General features: G+C 45.8%; 2 protein-coding genes across 4 annotated transcripts; one reads left to right on the top strand and one right to left on the bottom strand.

The window, feature by feature from the left end:
• The first annotated feature begins 474 nt into the window (after positions 1–474).
• On the top strand, positions 475–13,504 carry gp9 (glycoprotein IX (platelet)). 2 transcript variants are annotated; one of them, XM_052091737.1, is made up of 2 exons: positions 475–605; positions 12,493–13,504. In XM_052091737.1, exon 2 carries the CDS (start codon positions 12,499–12,501, stop codon positions 13,219–13,221), a length of 723 nt encoding a protein of 240 aa, XP_051947697.1. In that variant the 5' UTR covers positions 475–605; positions 12,493–12,498; the 3' UTR covers positions 13,222–13,504. The 2 variants fall into 2 exon arrangements, with proteins under 2 accessions (XP_051947697.1, XP_051947696.1); XM_052091736.1 differs by having other exon boundaries at positions 476–605; positions 12,498–13,504.
• Positions 13,505–15,063: 1,559 nt separating this feature from the next.
• cnbpa (CCHC-type zinc finger, nucleic acid binding protein a) lies at positions 15,064–18,814 on the bottom strand. 2 transcript variants are annotated; one of them, XM_052091740.1, is made up of 5 exons: positions 18,724–18,784; positions 16,765–16,928; positions 16,623–16,688; positions 16,337–16,535; positions 15,064–16,020 (listed from the first exon to the last, which is right to left on the bottom strand). In XM_052091740.1, the coding sequence occupies exons 2-5, from the start codon at positions 16,871–16,873 to the stop codon at positions 15,903–15,905; spliced, it is 492 nt and encodes a 163-aa protein (XP_051947700.1). In that variant the 5' UTR covers positions 16,874–16,928; positions 18,724–18,784; the 3' UTR covers positions 15,064–15,902. The 2 variants fall into 2 exon arrangements, with proteins under 2 accessions (XP_051947700.1, XP_051947699.1); XM_052091739.1 differs by having other exon boundaries at positions 15,065–16,020; positions 16,765–16,876; positions 18,724–18,814.
• Positions 18,815–20,705: the final 1,891 nt, after the last annotated feature.

Below are 20,705 nucleotides of genomic sequence, written 5' to 3'. Positions count from 1 at the left end.
GGTCGGTGCTGTTTTGGTGGCACGCAGAGGACCAACCTCTTATTAGGCAAGTGGTCATAATGTTTTGGCTCATCAGTGTATATCAATTATTATTACATATATTTTTATATATATTTATAACTGCAACACAAACACTGAAACACTTACTATAGTCCAGCTAAGACAAAGCAAATGTTTGATTTTATGTGCTTGTCACCATATTTAAAAATGATTTAGTCACGAGAGAGCAGACACGCTAGAGAAAGGCTTCTCTGAATATGCACACCAGGGCTTATTTCGTAATTTTCTGCTCAAACTCAACTGTAGCACAACAGATATACATGCACACGGTTCTAGATGTAAACTGAATATTTATCATTTGCTTGCAGAAGAATTTTACTAGGGCTGATAATGTAATCTAGTGCTCACACTCTCAAATTCATCATCACATGACCATCACAGCTCGCATTGCTCAATACAAACCATCACAGAGGACAAACACTGCCTGCAACATGGAGTGATGCTTTACCGGACCAATAATTGCTAGATAAAACAATTATTGATTTAGTCTACCACCAGGAAAACTATTTGAAATCCCCAAATTTTGTAGATCACATGCTAATAAGGTAAGTTTTACATGCATTATACATACACAAGTGTGTAGACTAATATGACATTTACTTTGAGTCCTTTAGCAGATGCTTTTATCCAAAGCAACTTACAGTACAAATGAGGAACATAGCAAGCGATTTGTCATGCAAAAGTCAACAATATCTGGAGTAGCTGGAGTAGTATAAATGCTAGTGGCGAAAAAAGAGACAAAGGAAAGTGTTTTTATTTTTATTTTAAACTAGTGGGGTGACGTGAGCCCTCTTTGGATGATTGAAGACCAGACATGTGAGACTGGCCAACAGAGCATTACAGTGGTCCAGTTTTGAGATGACCAGAATATTCAGACAGGAAAGGGCTGGTTTTCCTCTATATATCTATCATACGTCACAGCAGTTTCAAGACAGGCCAGCTGTCTCAGGCCGGAGGTTAGGACGGAGCTAATGGAGCCACAGCAGTTTCCGGACCGATGCTTGCGCTGCCTAAACTTTTGAAGCATATTGTCTTAAATTTGTTTGCTTTAGTTGTATTCACATCGACTTCCATTTGATGACATTTAATGATAACGCTTTTTAATTCCCTTTTTTAACATTAGTTAATGCATATTCACGATATTTATAATCAATATTTATTAGTCTTGTTAATGTTAATGGATAAACAGACAATTGTTCTTTGTTAGTTCATAGTGCATGAAATAATGTTAACATATACAACTTTTCATTTTAACAAATATATTAGTAAATGTTCAAATTAACATTAACCAAGAATTACAAATGCTGAACATGTATTGTTCATTAGCCCCATTCACACAAGCAACCAGGTAAATTACAGGAAAAGTGTTGCCTTCACTAGCAAATGGACCAAAATGGAAATGTATAGTTAATAAATTGCTGCTGGAAATGACTCCTGAACAAAGGCTTCTGTCCTGAGACATAATTGTTTTGGTTGATTTACAATTGGCATTCAGGGGTGGCTAGTGTGGTCTGGAGGGAAATAGGGAGATTCAATTCAGAGGTAGTTCCAAAGTTCTCCAAAAGAATTAGAGTCCTCCATTCACTTTTAATGGGAAGGTCACACTTGAAGACAAAAACATTAAAAAAAGAACATTTTTAAATATCAACTACAACAACAGCAAGTCAAGTCCAATTGAATTACTTGAAGTGGTAATAAACTACTTACAGAGGTGGTTGATTGTGTGTCTCTGATCGCTGGCGTGGGCACTGGTGGTTGATTGTGTGTCTCTGACCGCTGGCGTGGGCACTGGTGGTTGATTGTGTGTCTCTGATCGCTGGCGTGGACACTGGTGGTTGATTGTGTGTCTCTGACCGCTGGCGTGGGCACTGGTGGTTGATTGTGTGTCTCTGACCGCTGGCGTGGGCACTGGTGGTTGATTGTGTGTCTCTGATCGCTGGCGTGGACACTGGTGGTTGATTGTGTGTCTCTGATCGCTGGCGTGGACACTGGTGGTTGATTGTGTGTCTCTGACCGCTGGCGTGGGCACTGGTGGTTGATTGTGTGTCTCTGATCGCTGGCGTGGACACTGGTGGTTGATTGTGTGTCTCTGATCGCTGGCATGGGCACTGGTGTTTGATTGTGTGTCTCTGACCCCTGGCGTGGGAACTGGTGGTTGATTGTTTGTCTCTGACCGCTGGCGTGGGCACTGGTGGTTGATTGTGTGTCTCTGACCGCTGGCGTGGCACTGGTGTTTGATTGTGTGTCTCTGACCCCTGGCGTGGGAACTGGTGGTTGATTGTTTGTCTCTGACCGCTGGCGTGGGCACTGGTGGTTGATTGTGTGTCTCTGACCGCTGGCGTGGGCACTGGTGGTTGATTGTGTGTGTCTGACCGCTGGCGTGGGCACTGGTGGTTCATTGTGTGTGTCTGACCGCTGGCGTGGGCACTGGTGGTTGATTGTGTGTCTCTGACCGCTGGCGTGGGCACTGGTGGTTGATTGTGTGTCTCTGACCGCTGGCGTGGGCACTGGTGTTTGATTGTGTGTCTCTGATCGCTGGCGTGGACACTGGTGGTTGATTGTGTGTCTCTGATCGCTGGCGTGGGCACTGGTGGTTGATTGTGTGTCTCTGACCGCTGGCGGGCACTGGTGGTTGATTGTGTGTCTCTGACGCTGGCGTGGACACTGGTGGTTGATTGTGTGTCTCTGACCGCTGGCGTGGGCACTGGTGGTTGATTGTGTGTCTCTGACGCTGGCGGGCACTGGTGGTTGATTGTGTGTCTCTGATCGCTGGCGTGGACACTGGTGGTTGATTGTGTGTCTCTGATCGCTGGCGTGGACACTGGTGGTTGATTGTGTGTCTCTGACCGCTGGCGTGGGCACTGGTGGTTGATTGTGTGTCTCTGATCGCTGGCGTGGACACTGGTGGTTGATTGTGTGTCTCTGATCGCTGGCATGGGCACTGGTGTTTGATTGTGTGTCTCTGACCCCTGGCGTGGGAACTGGTGGTTGATTGTTTGTCTCTGACCGCTGGCGTGGGCACTGGTGGTTGATTGTGTGTCTCTGACCGCTGGCGTGGGCACTGGTGTTTGATTGTGTGTCTCTGACCCCTGGCGTGGGAACTGGTGGTTGATTGTTTGTCTCTGACCGCTGGCGTGGGCACTGGTGGTTGATTGTGTGTCTCTGACCGCTGGCGTGGGCACTGGTGGTTGATTGTGTGTGTCTGACCGCTGGCGTGGGCACTGGTGGTTCATTGTGTGTGTCTGACCGCTGGCGTGGGCACTGGTGGTTGATTGTGTGTCTCTGACCGCTGGCGGGCACTGGTGGTTGATTGTGTGTCTCTGACCGCTGGCGTGGCACTGGTGTTTGATTGTGTGTCTCTGACCTCTGGCGGGAACTGGTGGTTGATTGTTTGTCTCTGACCGCTGGCTGGGCACTGGTGGTTGATTGTGTGTCTCTGACCGCTGGCGTGGGCACTGGTGGTTGATTGTGTGTGTCTGACCGCTGGCGTGGGCACTGGTGGTTCATTGTGTGTGTCTGACCGCTGGCGTGGGCACTGGTGGTTGATTGTGTGTCTCTGATCGCTGGCGTGGGCACTGGTGTTTGATTGTGTGTCTCTGATCGCTGGCGTGGGCACTGGTGTTTGATTGTGTGTCTCTGATCGCTGGCGTGGGCACTGGTGTTTGATTGTGTGTCTCTGATCGCTGGCATGGGCACTGGTGTTTGATTGTGTGTCTCTGACCGCTGGCATTTGCACTGGTGATTGATGGGTTGTCTCTGACCGCTGGCGTGGGCACTGGTAGTTGATTGTGTGTCTCCGACCACCGCTGGCGTGGGCACTGTTGGTTCATTGTGTGTGTGTGTCTGACCGCTAGCGTGGGCACTGGTGGTTCATTGTGTGTCTGTGTACTGCTGGTTGATTGTGTGTCTCTGACCGCTGGCGTGGGCACTGGTGATTGATTGTGTGTCTCTGACCGCTGGCGTGGGAACTGGTGATTGATTGTGTGTCTCTGACCGCTGGCGTGGGCACTGGTGATTGATTGTGTGTCTCTGACCGCTGGCGTGGGAACTGGTGGTTGATTGTGTGACTCTGACCGCTGGCGTGGTCACTGGTGGTTGATTGTGTGTCTCTGACCGCTGGCGTGGGCATCGGTGGTTGATTGTGTGTCTCTGACCGCTGGCGTGGGCACTGGTGGTTGATTGTGTGTCTCTGATCACTGGCATGGGCACTGGTGTTTGATTGTGTGTCTCTGACCGCTGGCATGGGCACTGGTGTTTGATTGTGTGTCTCTGACCGCTGGCGTTTGCACTGGTGATTGATTGTGTGTCTCTGATCGCTGGTGTGGGCACTGGTGTTTGATTGTGTGTCTCTGATTGCTGGTGTGGGCACTGGTGTTTGATTGTGTGTCTCTGACCGCTGGCGTTTGCACTGGTGATTGATGGGTTGTCTCTGACCGCTGGCATGGGCACTGGTGGTTGATTGTGTGTCTCCGACCACTGGTGTGGGCACTGGTGGTTGATTGTGTGTCTCTGACCGCTGGCGTGGGCACTGGTGGTTGATTGTGTGTCTTTGACTGCTGGCGTGGGCACTGGTGGTTGATTGTGTGTCTCTGACCGCTGGCGTTTGCACTGGTGATTGATGGGTTGTCTCTGACCGCTGGCGTGGGCACTGGTGGTTGATTGTGTGTCTCCGACCACTGGCGTGGGCACTGGTGGTTGATTGTGTGTCTTTGACTGCTGGCGTGGGCACTGGTGGTTCATTGTGTCTCCGACCACCGCTGGCGTGGGCACTGGTGGTTCATTGTGTGTGTGTCTGACCGCTGGCGTGGGCACTGGTGGTTCATTGTGTGTCTGTGTACTGGTGGTTGATTGTGTGTGTCTGACAGCTGGCGTGGGCACTGGTGGTTGATTGTGTGTCTCCGACCACGCTGGCGGGCACTGGTGGTTCATTGTGTGTGTGTCTGACCGCTGGCGTGGGCACTGGTGGTTCATTGTGTGTCTGTGTACTGGTGGTTGATTGTGTGTCTCTGACCGCTGGCGTGGGAACTGGTGGTTGATTGTGTGTCTCTGACAGCTGACATGGGAACTGGTGGTTGATTGTGTGTCTCTGACCGCTGGCGTGGGAACTGGTGGTTGATTGTGTGTCTCTGACCGCTGGCGTGGGCACTGGTGGTTGATTGTGTGTCTCTGATCGCTGGCATGTGCACTGGTGTTTGATTGTGTGTCTCTGACCGCTGGCGTTTGCACTGGTGATTGATGGGTTGTCTCTGACCGCTGGCGTGGGCACTGGTGGTTGATTGTGTGTCTCCGACCACCGCTGGCGTGGGCACTGGTGGTTCATTGTGTGTGTGTCTGACCGCTAGCGTGGGCACTGGTGGTTCATTGTGTGTCTGTGTACTGGTGGTTGATTGTGTGTCTCTGACCGCTGGCGTGGGCACTGGTGATTGATTGTGTGTCTCTGACCGCTGGCGTGGGAACTGGTGATTGATTGTGTGTCTCTGACCGCTGGCGTGGGCACTGGTGATTGATTGTGTGTCTCTGACCGCTGGCGTGGGAACTGGTGGTTGATTGTGTGTCTCTGACCGCTGGCGTGGGCACTGGTGGTTGATTGTGTGTCTCTGACCGCTGGCGTGGGCACTGGTGGTTGATTGTGTGTCTCTGACCGCTGGCGTGGGCACTGGTGGTTGATTGTGTGTCTCTGATCGCTGGCATGGGCACTGGTGTTTGATTGTGTGTCTCTGACCGCTGGCATGGGCACTGGTGTTTGATTGTGTGTCTCTGACCGCTGGTGTTTGCACTGGTGATTGATTGTGTGTCTCTGATCGCTGGTGTGGGCACTGGTGGTTGATTGTGTGTCTCTGACCGCTGGCGTGGGCACTGGTGGTTGATTGTGTGTCTCTGACCGCTGGCGTGGGCACTGGTGGTTGATTGTGTGTCTCTGATCGCTGGCATGGGCACTGGTGTTTGATTGTGTGTCTCTGACCGCTGGCATGGGCACTGGTGTTTGATTGTGTGTCTCTGACCGCTGGCGTTTGCACTGGTGATTGATTGTGTGTCTCTGATCGCTGGTGTGGGCACAGGTGTTTGATTGTGTGTCTCTGATTGCTGGCGTGGGCACTGGTGTTTGATTGTGTGTCTCTGACCGCTGGCGTTTGCACTGGTGATTGATGGGTTGTCTCTGACCGCTGGCGTGGGCACTGGTGGTTGATTGTGTGTCTCCGACCACTGCCGTGGGCACTGGTGGTTGATTGTGTGTCTCTGACCGCTGGCGTGGGCACTGGTGGTTGATTGTGTGTCTTCGACCACTGGCGTGGGCACTGGTGGTTGATTGTGTGTCTTTGACTGCTGGCGTGGGCACTGGTGGTTGATTGTGTGTCTCTGACCGCTGGCGTTTGCACTGGTGTTTGATGGGTTGTCTCTGACCGCTGGCGTGGGCACTGGTGGTTGATTGTGTGTCTCCGACCACTGGCGTGGGCACTGGTGGTTGATTGTGTGTCTTTGACTGCTGGCGTGGGCACTGGTGGTTGATTGTGTGTCTCTGACCGCTGGCGTGGGCACTGGTGGTTGATTGTGTGTCTTCGACCACTGGCGTGGGCACTGGTGGTTGATTGTGTGTCTTTGACTGCTGGCGGGCACTGGTGGTTGATTGTGTGTCTCTGACCGCTGGCGCTTGCACTGGTGTTTGATGGGTTGTCTCTGACCGCTGGCGGGCACTGGTGGTTGATTGTGTGTCTCGACACTGGCGTGGCACTGGTGGTTGATTGTGTGTCTTTGACTGCTGGCGTGGCACTGGTGGTTGATTGTGTCTCCGACCACGCTGGCGGGCACTGGTGGTTCATTGTGTGTGTGTCTGACCGCTGGCGTGGGCACTGGTGGTTCATTGTGTGTCTGTGTACTGGTGGTTGATTGTGTGTGTCTGACAGCTGGCGGGCACTGGTGGTTGATTGTGTGTCTCCGACCACGCTGGCGGGCACTGGTGGTTCATTGTGTGTGTGCTGACCGCTGGCGGCACTGGTGGTTCATTGTGTGTCTGTGTACTGGTGGTTGATTGTGTGTCTCTGACCGCTGGCGTGGGAACTGGTGGTTGATTGTGTGTCTCTGACAACTGACATGGGAACTGGTGGTTGATTGTGTGTCTCTGACCGCTGGCGTGGGAACTGGTGGTTGATTGTGTGTCTCTGACCGCTGGCGTGGGCACTGGTGGTTGAATGTGTGTGTCTGACTGCTGGCGTGGGCACTGGTGTTTGATTGTGTGTCTCTGATCGCTGGCATGGGCACTGGTGTTTGATTGTGTGTCTCTGACCGCTGGCGTTTGCACTGGTGATTGATGGGTTGTCTCTGACCGCTGGCGTGGGCACTGGTGGTTGATTGTGTGTCTCCGACCACCGCTGGCGTGGGCACTGGTGGTTCATTGTGTGTGTGTCTGACCGCTAGCGTGGGCACTGGTGGTTCATTGTGTGTCTGTGTACTGGTGGTTGATTGTGTGTCTCTGACCGCTGGCGTGGGCACTGGTGATTGATTGTGTGTCTCTGACCGCTGGCGTGGGAACTGGTGATTGATTGTGTGTCTCTGACCGCTGGCGTGGGCACTGGTGATTGATTGTGTGTCTCTGACCGCTGGCGTGGGAACTGGTGGTTGATTGTGTGTCTCTGACCGCTGGCGTGGGCACTGGTGGTTGATTGTGTGTCTCTGATCGCTGGCATGGGCACTGGTGTTTGATTGTGTGTCTCTGACCGCTGGCATGGGCACTGGTGTTTGATTGTGTGTCTCTGACCGCTGGCGTTTGCACTGGTGATTGATTGTGTGTCTCTGATCGCTGGTGTGGGCACTGGTGTTTGATTGTGTGTCTCTGATTGCTGGCGTGGGCACTGGTGGTTGATTGTGTGTCTCCGACCACTGGCGTGGGCACTGGTGGTTGATTGTGTGTCTCTGACCGCTGGCGTGGGCACTGGTGGTTGATTGTGTGTCTTCGACCACTGGCGTGGGCACTGGTGGTTGATTGTGTGTCTTTGACTGCTGGCGTGGGCACTGGTGGTTGATTGTTTGTCTCTGACCGCTGGCATTTGCACTGGTGATTGATGGGTTGTCTCTGACCGCTGGCGTGGGCACTGGTGGTTGATTGTGTGTCTCCGACCACTGGCGTGGGCACTGGTGGTTGATTGTGTGTCTTTGACTGCTGGCGTGGGCACTGGTGGTTCATTGTGTCTCCGACCACCGCTGGCGTGGGCACTGGTGGTTCATTGTGTGTGTGTCTGACCGCTAGCGTGGGCACTGGTGGTTCATTGTGTGTCTGTGTACTGGTGGTTGATTGTGTGTCTCTGACCGCTGGCGTGGGCACTGGTGGTTCATTGTGTGTGTGTCTGACCGCTGGCGTGGGCACTGGTGGTTCATTGTGTGTCTGTGTACTGGTGGTTGATTGTGTGTGTCTGACAGCTGGCGTGGGCACTGGTGGTTGATTGTGTGTCTCCGACCACCGCTGGCGTGGGCACTGGTGGTTCATTGTGTGTGTGTCTGACCGCTGGCGTGGGCACTGGTGGTTCATTGTGTGTCTGTGTACTGGTGGTTGATTGTGTGTCTCTGACCGCTGGCGTGGGAACTGGTTGTTGATTGTGTGTCTCTGACAACTGACATGGGAACTGGTGGTTGATTGTGTGTCTCTGACCGCTGGCGTGGGAACTGGTGGTTGATTGTGTGTCTCTGACCGCTGGCGTGGGCACTGGTGGTTGATTGTGTGTCTCTGACCGCTGGCGTGGGCACTGGTGGTTCATTGTGTGTGTCTGACCGCTGGCGTGGGCACTGGTGTTTGATTGTGTGTCTCTGAACGCTGGCGTGGGCACTGGTGTTTGATTGTGTGTCTCTGATCGCTGGCGTGGGCACTGGTGTTTGATTGTGTGTCTCTGACCGCTGCCGTTTGCACTGGTGATTGATGGGTTGTCTCTGACCGCTGGCGTGGGCACTGGTGGTTGATTGTGTGTCTCCAACCACCGCTGGCGTGGGCACTGGTGGTTCATTGTGTGTGTGTCTGACCGCTAGCGTGGGCACTGGTGGTTCATTGTGTGTCTGTGTACTGGTGGTTGATTGTGTGTCTCTGACCGCTGGTGTGGGCACTGGTGATTGATTGTGTGTCTCTGACCGCTGGCGTGGGCACTGGTGATTGATTGTGTGTCTCTGACCGCTGGCGTGGGCACTGGTGGTTGATTGTGTGTCTCTGACCGCTGGCGTGGGCACTGGTGTTTGATTGTGTGTCTCTGACCGCTGGCATGGGCACTGGTGTTTGATTGTGTGTCTCTGACCGCTGGCGTTTGCACTGGTAATTGATTGTGTGTCTCTGATCGCTGGTGTGGGCACTGGTGTTTGATTGTGTGTCTCTGATTGCTGGCGTGGGCACTGGTGTTTGATTGTGTGTCTCTGACCGCTGGCGTTTGCACTGGTGAGTGATGGGTTGTCTCTGACCGCTGGCGTGGGCACTGGTGGTTGATTGTGTGTCTCCGACCACTGGCGTGGGCACTGGTGGTTGATTGTGTGTCTCTGACCGCTGGCGTGGGAACTGGTTGTTGATTGTGTGTCTCTGACAACTGACATGGGAACTGGTGGTTGATTGTGTGTCTCTGACCGCTGGCGTGGGAACTGGTGGTTGATTGTGTGTCTCTGACCGCTGGCGTGGGCACTGGTGGTTGATTGTGTGTCTCTGACCGCTGGCGTGGGCACTGGTGGTTCATTGTGTGTGTCTGACCGCTGGCGTGGGCACTGGTGGTTCATTGTGTGTGTCTGACCGCTGGCGTGGGCACTGGTGTTTGATTGTGTGTCTCTGAACGCTGGCGTGGGCACTGGTGTTTGATTGTGTGTCTCTGATCGCTGGCGTGGGCACTGGTGTTTGATTGTGTGTCTCTGACCGCTGCCGTTTGCACTGGTGATTGATGGGTTGTCTCTGACCGCTGGCGTGGGCACTGGTGGTTGATTGTGTGTCTCCAACCACCGCTGGCGTGGGCACTGGTGGTTCATTGTGTGTGTGTCTGACCGCTAGCGTGGGCACTGGTGGTTCATTGTGTGTCTGTGTACTGGTGGTTGATTGTGTGTCTCTGACTGCTGGTGTGGGCACTGGTGATTGATTGTGTGTCTCTGACCGCTGGCGTGGGCACTGGTGATTGATTGTGTGTCTCTGACCGCTGGCGTGGGCACTGGTGGTTGATTGTGTGTCTCTGACCGCTGGCGTGGGCACTGGTGTTTGATTGTGTGTCTCTGACCGCTGGCATGGGCACTGGTGTTTGATTGTGTGTCTCTGACCGCTGGCGTTTGCACTGGTAATTGATTGTGTGTCTCTGATCGCTGGTGTGGGCACTGGTGTTTGATTGTGTGTCTCTGATTGCTGGCGTGGGCACTGGTGTTTGATTGTGTGTCTCTGACCGCTGGCGTTTGCACTGGTGAGTGATGGGTTGTCTCTGACCGCTGGCGTGGGCACTGGTGGTTGATTGTGTGTCTCCGACCACTGGCGTGGGCACTGGTGGTTGATTGTGTGTCTCTGACCGCTGGCGTGGGCACTGGTGGTTCATTGTGTGTCTGTGTGCTGGTGGTTGATTGTGTGTGTCTGACAGCTGGGGTGGGCACTGGTGGTTGATTGTGTGTCTCCAACCACCGCTGGCGTGGGCACTGGTGGTTCATTGTGTGTGTGTCTGACCGCTGGCGTGGGCACTGGTGGTTAATTGTGTGTCTGTGTACTGGTGGTTGATTGTGTGTCTCTGACCGCTGGCGTGGGAACTGGTGGTTGATTGTGTGTCTCTGACCACTGACATGGGAACTGGTGGTTGATTGTGTGTCTCTGACCACTGACATGGGAACTGGTGGTTGATTGTGTGTCTCTGACCACTGATGTGGGAACTGGTGGTTGATTGTGTGTGTCTGACCGCTGGCGTGGGCACTGGTGGTTCATTGTGTGTCTCTGACCACTGGCGTGGGCGCTGGTGGTTGATTGTTTGTCTCTGACTGCTGGTGTGGGCACTGGTTGTTGGTGGTGTGTCTCTGACCACTGGCGTGGGCACTGGTTGTTGGTGGTGTGTCTCTGACATGGGCACTGGTGCACTGGTGTTCAGGGTTGGGGAGTAACAGGAAAATGTGTAATTTGATGTAATAACACAATGACTCATCGACATTATAGATATAGCTTGGTTTCTGTAATATATGTTATTGTATTGGGGATTAAGGGTTTGTTCACACTTGTAGTTAGGTTCTCTTGGTCTGGAAGAAAAAAGAAAATGATAAATTATTCCTGGTTTGCTTCACACTGGCATTTTTAACACCGAACCTAAAGATACAAAACAAAAAGCATAAGGATAGGGTCACAACCTGATTGGACAGCTTTATTGATGAATATTTTGTGACGGAACTTGCCAAACATCCAAAACAATGCTGGCTGCTGGGTGAAATGTGCTCATGAATATTTTGAACACTTATATATATATAATTATACTGGAAATATGCTCATCGGACCAAATGTTAATAAGGAACTGTACCTCCTCATTGTTCCATGTTTGACCTCTGCTCATTTGTTTTGCATACACCGCTCTAACCTCTCTTTCTGTTATCAAATCACGTGATTTTTAGGGTCACATCTTGTGACATCACAACCTGTTATTGGTCCGTTTAGACATCTTTGGTTCATGATGCATTCTTATATCAGTCAAACCACATCAGAGATTGTTTGGATGAGGACCGAGACCCCCTGTCTGCTTGTTTGGTGCGCACCAAGGTTTGGATGGCAGTGTTCACACTTGTTCAAATGAACCGTACTAACAGCAATCGCACCATAGTTCGTTTTAATCGAACGAAACCTGCCAAGTGTGAACACACCCTAAGTTTTGAATCCAGAAAATGACAGTATGTATTTATAGTAGAAAGACCGGTTATATTTCAAAATATCAAGGAAAATGATATTACTCATGACATGACCCCTTTATACCTTCCAATAAACTTGCTTCATAGACTTTTATTGTAAGTACATTTCTGTAAACATGGTTTGTTGTTACAAATGGAGGGACCAATCCAAATCATTTTCTGTAGTAATCAACAGCATATCACAAATGCTGAAAATACAGCTCGACTTCTCCCAATCCAGAAACTTGGAACATTCCTTTAAAATCTGATTCCATGGGTTAAGCATATTTAATAATGTCCTTACACTTTTCATATTTTTAAATGCTTCCATATATCTAAGTCATAACTCTTTGACTCTTCATGAACAGACATGCATTCATAATGCCTTAATCTCACAATTTCGACAATTGTGAGATATAGAGTCAGAATTACCTTTAATATTTTTTAGATCTGGTTTCTATAGGTTGTGTTACCATTTTCTCGTCAAGCATTTATTATGACTTCTGCTGGAACCATTAGGGGACATTTAACTGGCTTCTTTTGAAGATATATCTAACTTTGCTGAAATATCTGTGGTTTCTTCAGTACAGGATGCTGTTTGGTCCAGTGTTGACTGCCCTTTTCCTATGTGGATTGTTTGCACACACCAGCTGCGACTCCTGCAGGTACATGACTTTACCATTTAAAGGTGTGAGGGTGGACTGTAGCTCGCAGGGCTTGAGATCCATCCCTCAACTTCCTACAAACATCACAGAACTGCTGCTGCAACACAACCAGCTGATCAGCATCACTCCAGGACACTTCGACAAGCTCCACAACCTGCGGCTGCTCGACTTATCTGGCAATCCTTTCAACTGTGACTGCAGTATCCAGTACTTAACATACTGGCTGAAGAGAAATAAAGCGATTTCCGTGATGCCTGTGTGTGCTAGTCCTGCAGAACTCGCTCGTAGGTCCATTGATGGGCTCAATGATGCCGATTTCTTCACCTGTGTGTCTGATAACTGCTCTGGAAGGATGTATAATGCAGTGTTATGTTTCATGCTTTGCTTCCTCATTGGTTTGCTGCTGTGGTGCCTGAAACTAGCCAGAAACTCGATGTTCACTCTGGGAATTGATGAGAGACACTCTGGATTTGAAGCTGAATCTCTTCGGTCTCTCAAACCCAAACACAGAGCGAAGGCCAGACGCAGTATTGTGTCATTGATGACAGGAAGTGAGGACATAGACAAACCATTACTTAACATGGACATTCTGCCTCAGATACTGGACGTCCTGCACAAGCAACACAACATCAAGATTAAAGTACCATGAAGGACTAAACCACATTCTGGGCTTGCTTTCTTCACCTGTGTGTAAATCATATACTTTATCAAAATGTGGCCATATTCCAATTATGTAAATGCATTTACCTGATTGCCATAACCAGATTAAGCCAATATTCTGGTTTCTAGAAATCTGAATAAGATTCTGAATAAGCTCACGCGTGCCTTTATAAATCAGAGTTGTTGGTGTCGACATCTTATTCAGAATTTTTACTATGAAAATGCATTATATATATATATATATATATATATATATATATATATAGACGACATCTTATTCAGAATTTCTACTATGAAAATGCATTTATATATATATATATATATATATATATATGCACGTCCAAACAAATGGGTCATTCTGTGTGATATTAGATACAGACAGTTGTGAAAAGTCTAACTGTTTAAGAATTTCCGAGGAGAGTCAATATTTTTCCAAACATGAAAAGAAACATCATGGCCTACTAATGCAAGAGGCTCAAGAACTACATTTTGAAATTCATCATGTTATTGTTAAGGACATTAATGACAATTAATATGTGGATTATATCAGTGATCCCCAACCAAGGGTACGCATCAAATGGGTGTAAGCGAAAGGAATCGGATTTTGTCTAACCAGTAAATCAAAATGTATGACTTGAAATAAAAATATTATTGATTACATTTAGTTATTCATTGGGCAGACACTTTTATCAAAAGCGACTTACAAAACAATTCATCTCGATATTGATTCTTAAAATCCCAAGAACGATCTTTTAATATGTGGAGTTCAGCAGTAAGATGCTTTCACTGCGTGTTGACAATATGGAAGTCCTTCTTTACCATCAATCTCCACGTTCACATTCTTTCTTGTTTTTAGCGATTCACATTATTCGTGCATATCGCCACCTACTGGGCAGGGAGAAATTAAATAGAAAAAGTTTAGCATGGAAAATAGCATCATAGATGAGCAATGCTTTTATTTTCTGGATGTTGCTTATAGTATGTAACTAGAGATGGCAGATTTTGCAAAGTTGTATTAATTAGTCAAACTGATGTAGGGCAAAACCAAGAGTTTCAACACATCTGCAGAGTGAACATCCACCAAGTTTTACATTTCATGGGTGAGGGGCCGTGGATTGATGCCAACTATTTGTCTTCTAGTTCTCACACATTTGCCGTTACCAAGGTTTGGCTAAGTGTTAGCAAATGCTAAAGGAATGGCAAAAGAGGCATCTTGACCTCCAACATCTGTTAATGTGACCCTGTACTATTTATAGACAGTTGAAATGAACACACCATGTGCAGTGCATCCTTAACCATGTTAGGCCTACAGCTCAGATCATGGGCAACACTCAACTGTACTCTTATATTTGTACTTGCTCCTGTAATGCATATCAACGCAATATTATTTCAGCATGTATTCACTAAATGGATTAGTGGATTCTGGTCCAGTTGCTCACATTAACAACATTTAAGACCCAAATTGATTATGAAATTTCATTAAAAAAAAGACTAGCTCAATGGGACTCACACAATTCCTTATATCCCAATCATTTCTTTACATTTACCTTTGCAGAAGATGTGACTTGTCTTAAATATTCGCAACTTATATTTCACCATGAAAGGTCTGTTTTGGCCAATGAATTCACATGACTTCTTCAATGGTGATTACTGGACACAGATTTTCAGAAATCATTTTATAGAGGTTGCACATAGAAAGAGCATTGTTTAGCAGAGGAAATGTTTATGTTGCACATATAAAAATGTATTCATTACAGATGAATTTCCAATTTTATTTTCCTTGACCACTGAAACCCTGTAAATGTCATAAATGACAGAGTGCATACAGGAATAAATGACTCTGAATGAAGGCAATCTCCCCATCCTCCTCAAGCTTTATTGATAGTTTAAAATTACATTTCTATGTTCTAGGACTTCAGTTGCAACTTCCTTCCGACTTAAAAACTGAGTACAAGCAAATGATATTCTTACAGTAGTCAGAGATATTGTACAAAAATAATATTTGATTTCTGTGAAAACATTCTTTTTGCAAATTGTCACTAAATCCACAATTCTTTCTATTGGTCTGGATATTTTTAAGCTTTCAGCATTATCAAACAATGTTCGCAAACATGACTTTTTAGAAAGTCAATAAAGAAAATTCAGAAAACCAAGTTAGGATTTTTCAATTAATCTAGAAGATACTGATAACATTTCATTAGTTTCCACACTCTGTGCTGAGAACTGCTTGTGGGGACCAGAATGAGGTGGAAATGGTTTTGTCCGTCATACCCTCTTAAAGCCAGCTTACACTTCTCTATAGAACCACAAAAAATAAATCAAAGAAACATCAGAATTAAGCCTTCCCTCTCACATTTCATCTGAGGTTCACACGTGTGAGCTCAGAGGTCTGATGTGGCATGTGACCTCCCAGTAACTGATCTTTCACCAGTGGCTCATAAATGGGGTCCTTTAACAAAGCGTCATACTTTACACCTCCACCTAAAGAAACATTTTGTTTTGAATGCATTATGATTTTGACCCCTTATCTTCATTAAAAAGTAAAAACGAAACTGAAAGCTGCTCACTGGCCCGGGAGCAGCCTCTGTGTGCCAGCGTTTGGCAAATGAAGAGGATTCAGAGAAACAAAACAACCATCAATCAGGAAAGGAGGGGCGACAGGGAAACGGGTTACGCGGAAGCTTCGATGGTGCATTCTCTCGCCAGGTGACCGGTCTTGCCGCAGTTGTAGCAGTTTACCTCAGTTGCCTTGCTGCACTGCACCGCCACGTGCCCGATCTCGCCACACCTGCATGTCAAAGTTTTTGCATTTCATTTTTCTGCTGCATTGAAACGCTCTATAACGCAAACTGCCCAGTACTTCACCGTATTAAAGGTGTATTATACACATATATGCATATCTATCTATATATATATATATGGGGGGGGGGAAGATATCTTCACTGAAGAAATTTCAAAGACTTTTTAAAACTTTGAATTCACAATTTTAAAATTCAGTTTACCAGTAGAAAGTCAGACAGGATTGGAAAAATATGAGTGTGAGTTAATGATTTGTGTTTTTGGGTGAACCGTTTCTTGAAACTTAAATGACATTGTTGACTTACCGGTAACATTTCACCTTGTCGCATAATTTCTGGATGTGTCCGAAGCCGCCGCAAGAGTAGCACTTCTGCTCATTGCCGTGGTCGCAGTCGCGCGCCACATGACCGGCTTTGCCACAGTTGTAGCAGCACTGCTCTCGTTCCTTTTTGGGCTCTTTGCAGTCTCTGGAAATATGGCCACTTCTGTGGCAGTTGTAGCATGCTGCGTTTCAACACAGAAACAAGAGATTTAGGAAGCAATTTTACAGTGCAATCTGATGTTTAACCACAATAAATTCAAATGTCTCACCATCCTCGGTCTGTTCACAATCCCTGGCGATGTGCCCTTGCTCTCCACACCGGTAGCAGAAGAGATCTACAGAGAGCGCATCTCAGTTAAAACACTGCTATAACACAGAGGCAGTCTGTTTGTAGAACAAAATCATTTGTACCCTTTCCTCGTCCCCGGCCCCTGCCGCGACCACGACCAGCATTTGGACAGTTCTTGATCCAGTGTCCAGAGCGGCCACATCCAAAGCACTCATTGGTACTCATGTCCATTATCTGTGCAGGGCCAAGTCACAAACTCTCTTCATAAATCCACTATGTGTGCTCACTGAAAGAATGCAGAGTCTCCTAACTCACAATGCTTTGCCAGTCAATGATGTGACGCAATTTTTTTCATCCAGATCTAATAAATTGTTCAAAAGTACATTAAAATGCAATTCACATGAACACGTTTTCAATTGCTATGTTTCAAGTCGTTTTTACATTTTTTTCTGGGGCTTAAAGTAAAAATGTGGTGTAACAGATTTGTCGACCCTTCTAGTCCTTCCACACAGGGTTAAAAAACTTCTATATACACTAAATAAATTATACATATATTCACGCACACATCATTAAATATCAATGTTTTGACATTGAATGTAAAAGCACATTTTTTATTCATGTCATTTGGTGTGACACTGAGAAAAATTCTTAATATTCTTTACTCAAACATATATGATATTCATTTTTTTTAACATTAAAAAATTTGTTTGAAAACTAAGTTGCGTACACTCACATGTATTCAAGATGCAAGTAATTTAATACCTTGTACTTGGTTACACCACATGACATTTTTCTAAGTCATTAAAATATATATATTGTTTTTGGTAGAAAATGCTATTAATGTTTTATTTATTTTTTTTACATTTGTGAAACTATCACAGACACAACCAATAAAGAATACGTTTTTACTAACTTGTTTTAAACTTGTTGTTAAAAAAATTTCTAATTTGTATCACTTCGTACAACCTTATTAGTCAACGACCCATTTATTAATTTACAATACTTCAAATGTCAATTCATAGGGTATCTTTCAGATGCAAAGGGCATTCACAACTTTATTAATATTTCACTATAGCAATTTCTTCATTTTATTATTTGACAACCTATTACTTTTCTAGTCCAGAAAACATGCAAACAACTTTGAAAATCGTTTAATTCAGTACAAATTATCTTATATTTGCAGTTTTTCTGTATTCATACACTATCCACTTGAAGACTTCAGAAAAACACACTTTTGATTATATTTCAGTAACCTGTTACATATTCAATTCAATGTCATCGAGATTGACTAAAGTGTGATTTACACATTAGTGCACTTATATAACACAAACATAATGTGTATTGACTTAAATGATCTAAACAATTATTACATGTCTTGTGGGGTCATAAATAGGACTGCTATAGATTGGGAAAAGGGCACATGGCACAAGTGTCTTAGCATGCTACTGCTAAAGCAGCACTGTATACTACAATTTAGAGTCGACACTGAAAAACAACTACATTTACACATGAATGCATTCACACTGAAGTGTTTTAAGAAAGGATGAAACATTTACACGACGTTTTAACAGTTCCAGTGATATTATAAATCACACAGATTAAGCCAATGGGAAGGCGGAACAGTAGTGTAATTGCTCTCTTTATTCATACACGAGTATGCATATAAACATAATAATAATAATACACAAGTGTATGGACGCAGGTATATAGATTATTCGACATATGGAAGGTGCATACTCTAAGTCACGTGAAGCTGAGCACTGGGCCTCGTCACACCACAACCACATACAAACATTCAAACAATCAATTTAGAATACGTATGTGATCATTTTGTAGATAAGATCATGTGTATATTAATAATTAAATGTAGATTTGCACATGTACACGTGCAGTGCTGCGAGTTTCCCGCGCATGCACGCGCTACAGCAGGCCTCAGCTAACTCAACAAACACTCACAGCACACGCACGACCACTGCACTTAAAACAAACAAACACAACACTAAACATTTCACACATCGTGCAGTTAATATGAATAAAAACCGCTCACATCGTTAGTTTCTGGAGAATAAATGTGTACTCACCTATAGAGGAACACTAGCCTGTTAGCTGTGACTCACTGCTGTTTACTCCGCCCTGCAGTTCTGCGCATGACTCCTCTGAGGGACAGCTACCGTAACTAATAACAGATAACGATGTACAGCGAGTCAGCCAATAAAAGGTGAATACATAGAGACACCACCCCCCTATTTTGCCCAATCACGTATAGAGAAGAGACACAGTCCCGCCCATGCTTGGAATGGAATACTAGCGTACTGTTTACTACATACTGCGCAGTGTACACCATATATATATATATATATATATATATATATATATATATATATATATATATATATATATATATATATATATATATATATGTCTGTAGTGTACACCGCCTACAAATTTTTTCCAAGCTAAGTTAAAAGTGCACTCAGTAACTTTTGTCTTTGTGTCATCTTGGACTTACACTGATACCTAACGGCTTGAATGCAGCATCATTTAAAATCAATAGTTTTCAGTTTCAGATGACATTGTAGAAATGTAGAATTCATAGTCAGTCATAGTTACTTTAATCAATGAGTGAAAGTGTCAAATAACAGGACGGTTACTGAGATTATTGAGTAGTATTCAGCTGGTCATGTGATTCTAACATGTGCTGACCCTCTCCATGTAGAATAAAACAGCTTTTATAAGGTTACTGATATGACTTCATTTTAATGTGAGTGCTCATGATTTCCTACATATACTGCAAAATTACAATTCATGTCTTTAGGAGTTCAAATTACTGAATGCACCTTTAAGTTCATCATTCTAGACAGACAGACAGACAGACAGACAGACAGACAGACAGACAGACAGACAGATAGATAGATAGATAGATAGATAGATAGATAGATAGATAGATAGATAGATAGATAGATAGATAGATAGATAGATAGATGACGGATGGATGGACAGACAGAGAGCTAGGTCAGGGCTTTGTGATGGCCACTCCAATACCTTGACTTTGTGGTTCTTAAGCAATTTTTGCCACAACTTTGGAGGTAAGCTTGGGGTCATTGCTTGGGGACCCATTAGCGACTGCACTTTAAACTCCTGGCTGATGTATTTATTTATTTATTTATAAACATTTATTAGAGGATCAGCCTCATGAGATGAAACATCTCGTTTTCATGGGGGTCCTCAGTAACATATCCAAGCAATATAGAAAAGTAAAACAACAGAGTAGATACAGTATACAAGATACAAGAAAAACCTAAACACACTCACGACACACACACACACACACACACACACATACACACACACGCACACACACACACAAGCTCTCACTATCCCTCCCCTTCACAGAAAGTAAAGTAAATCACAATGGTTCCCAAACTGTGGTATGTATACCACTAAACAATAACACCTTATTTAATCTTAGACTCAGCATGATGGTGCTCTGAAAGTCAAGCATTTTAAGAGTGGTAATAAGTGTGACACAATAATCCCAAAAATAACTGACAAAGTTGACATCACTAGATATGTATTTCTACAAATAAACACATTCATACACCCATAGCTAACATGACACATAATAATGCTAAATCTGAAATATTAGAAACATAGACAAGTATTCTCAAGATGTGTTAACAAAGTAGTTCGAACAGAGGAAAAGATGTAAGCTGAGCGGATAAATGCAGGAAGGCTGTTCCAGTCACGAGGGGCTTTAACACAGAAGGCATATTTCCCAATTTCTCTCTTAGCTCTAGGAACAGTAAAGAAGATCTGTTCATTGTGACGTAAGATTATATTGTGAGCTATAAGGCACTAAATATTGCGATAAATAATATGGATATTGAAAGTGAATGCATTTAAATATAAGCTGAAACCAATGAAATTGTCTTCTGGCTGAGGGTGCAAGCCAGGACAGCTGGTCATACATCACACAATGATGTGTCCTATAGGGGCAGCGAAGGACGAATCGACACAGGCTGTTGTATACCATATCGAGAGAGTGTAGACAAGTGACAGTAGT

Source organism: Xyrauchen texanus, chromosome 25 (assembly GCF_025860055.1).
Source record: "Xyrauchen texanus isolate HMW12.3.18 chromosome 25, RBS_HiC_50CHRs, whole genome shotgun sequence".
Lineage (NCBI taxonomy): Eukaryota > Metazoa > Chordata > Actinopteri > Cypriniformes > Catostomidae > Xyrauchen > Xyrauchen texanus.
Note: the sequence above shows the minus strand (reverse complement) of the source record. Positions and strands in the feature narration are given on the sequence as shown.

Excerpts from the sequence above, each read along its gene's own strand:
- cnbpa (XM_052091739.1), bottom strand. The coding sequence starts at position 16,873 with ATGGACATGAGTACCAATGAGTGCTTTGGATGTGGCCGCTCTGGACAC. Across the intron at positions 16,689-16,764 it reads GGGCCGGGGACGAGGAAAGG|ATCTCTTCTGCTACCGGTGT; the intron begins GTACAAATGATT and ends CGCTCTCTGTAG. Across the intron at positions 16,536-16,622 it reads TTGTGAACAGACCGAGGATG|CATGCTACAACTGCCACAGA; the intron begins GTGAGACATTTG and ends GTTGAAACGCAG.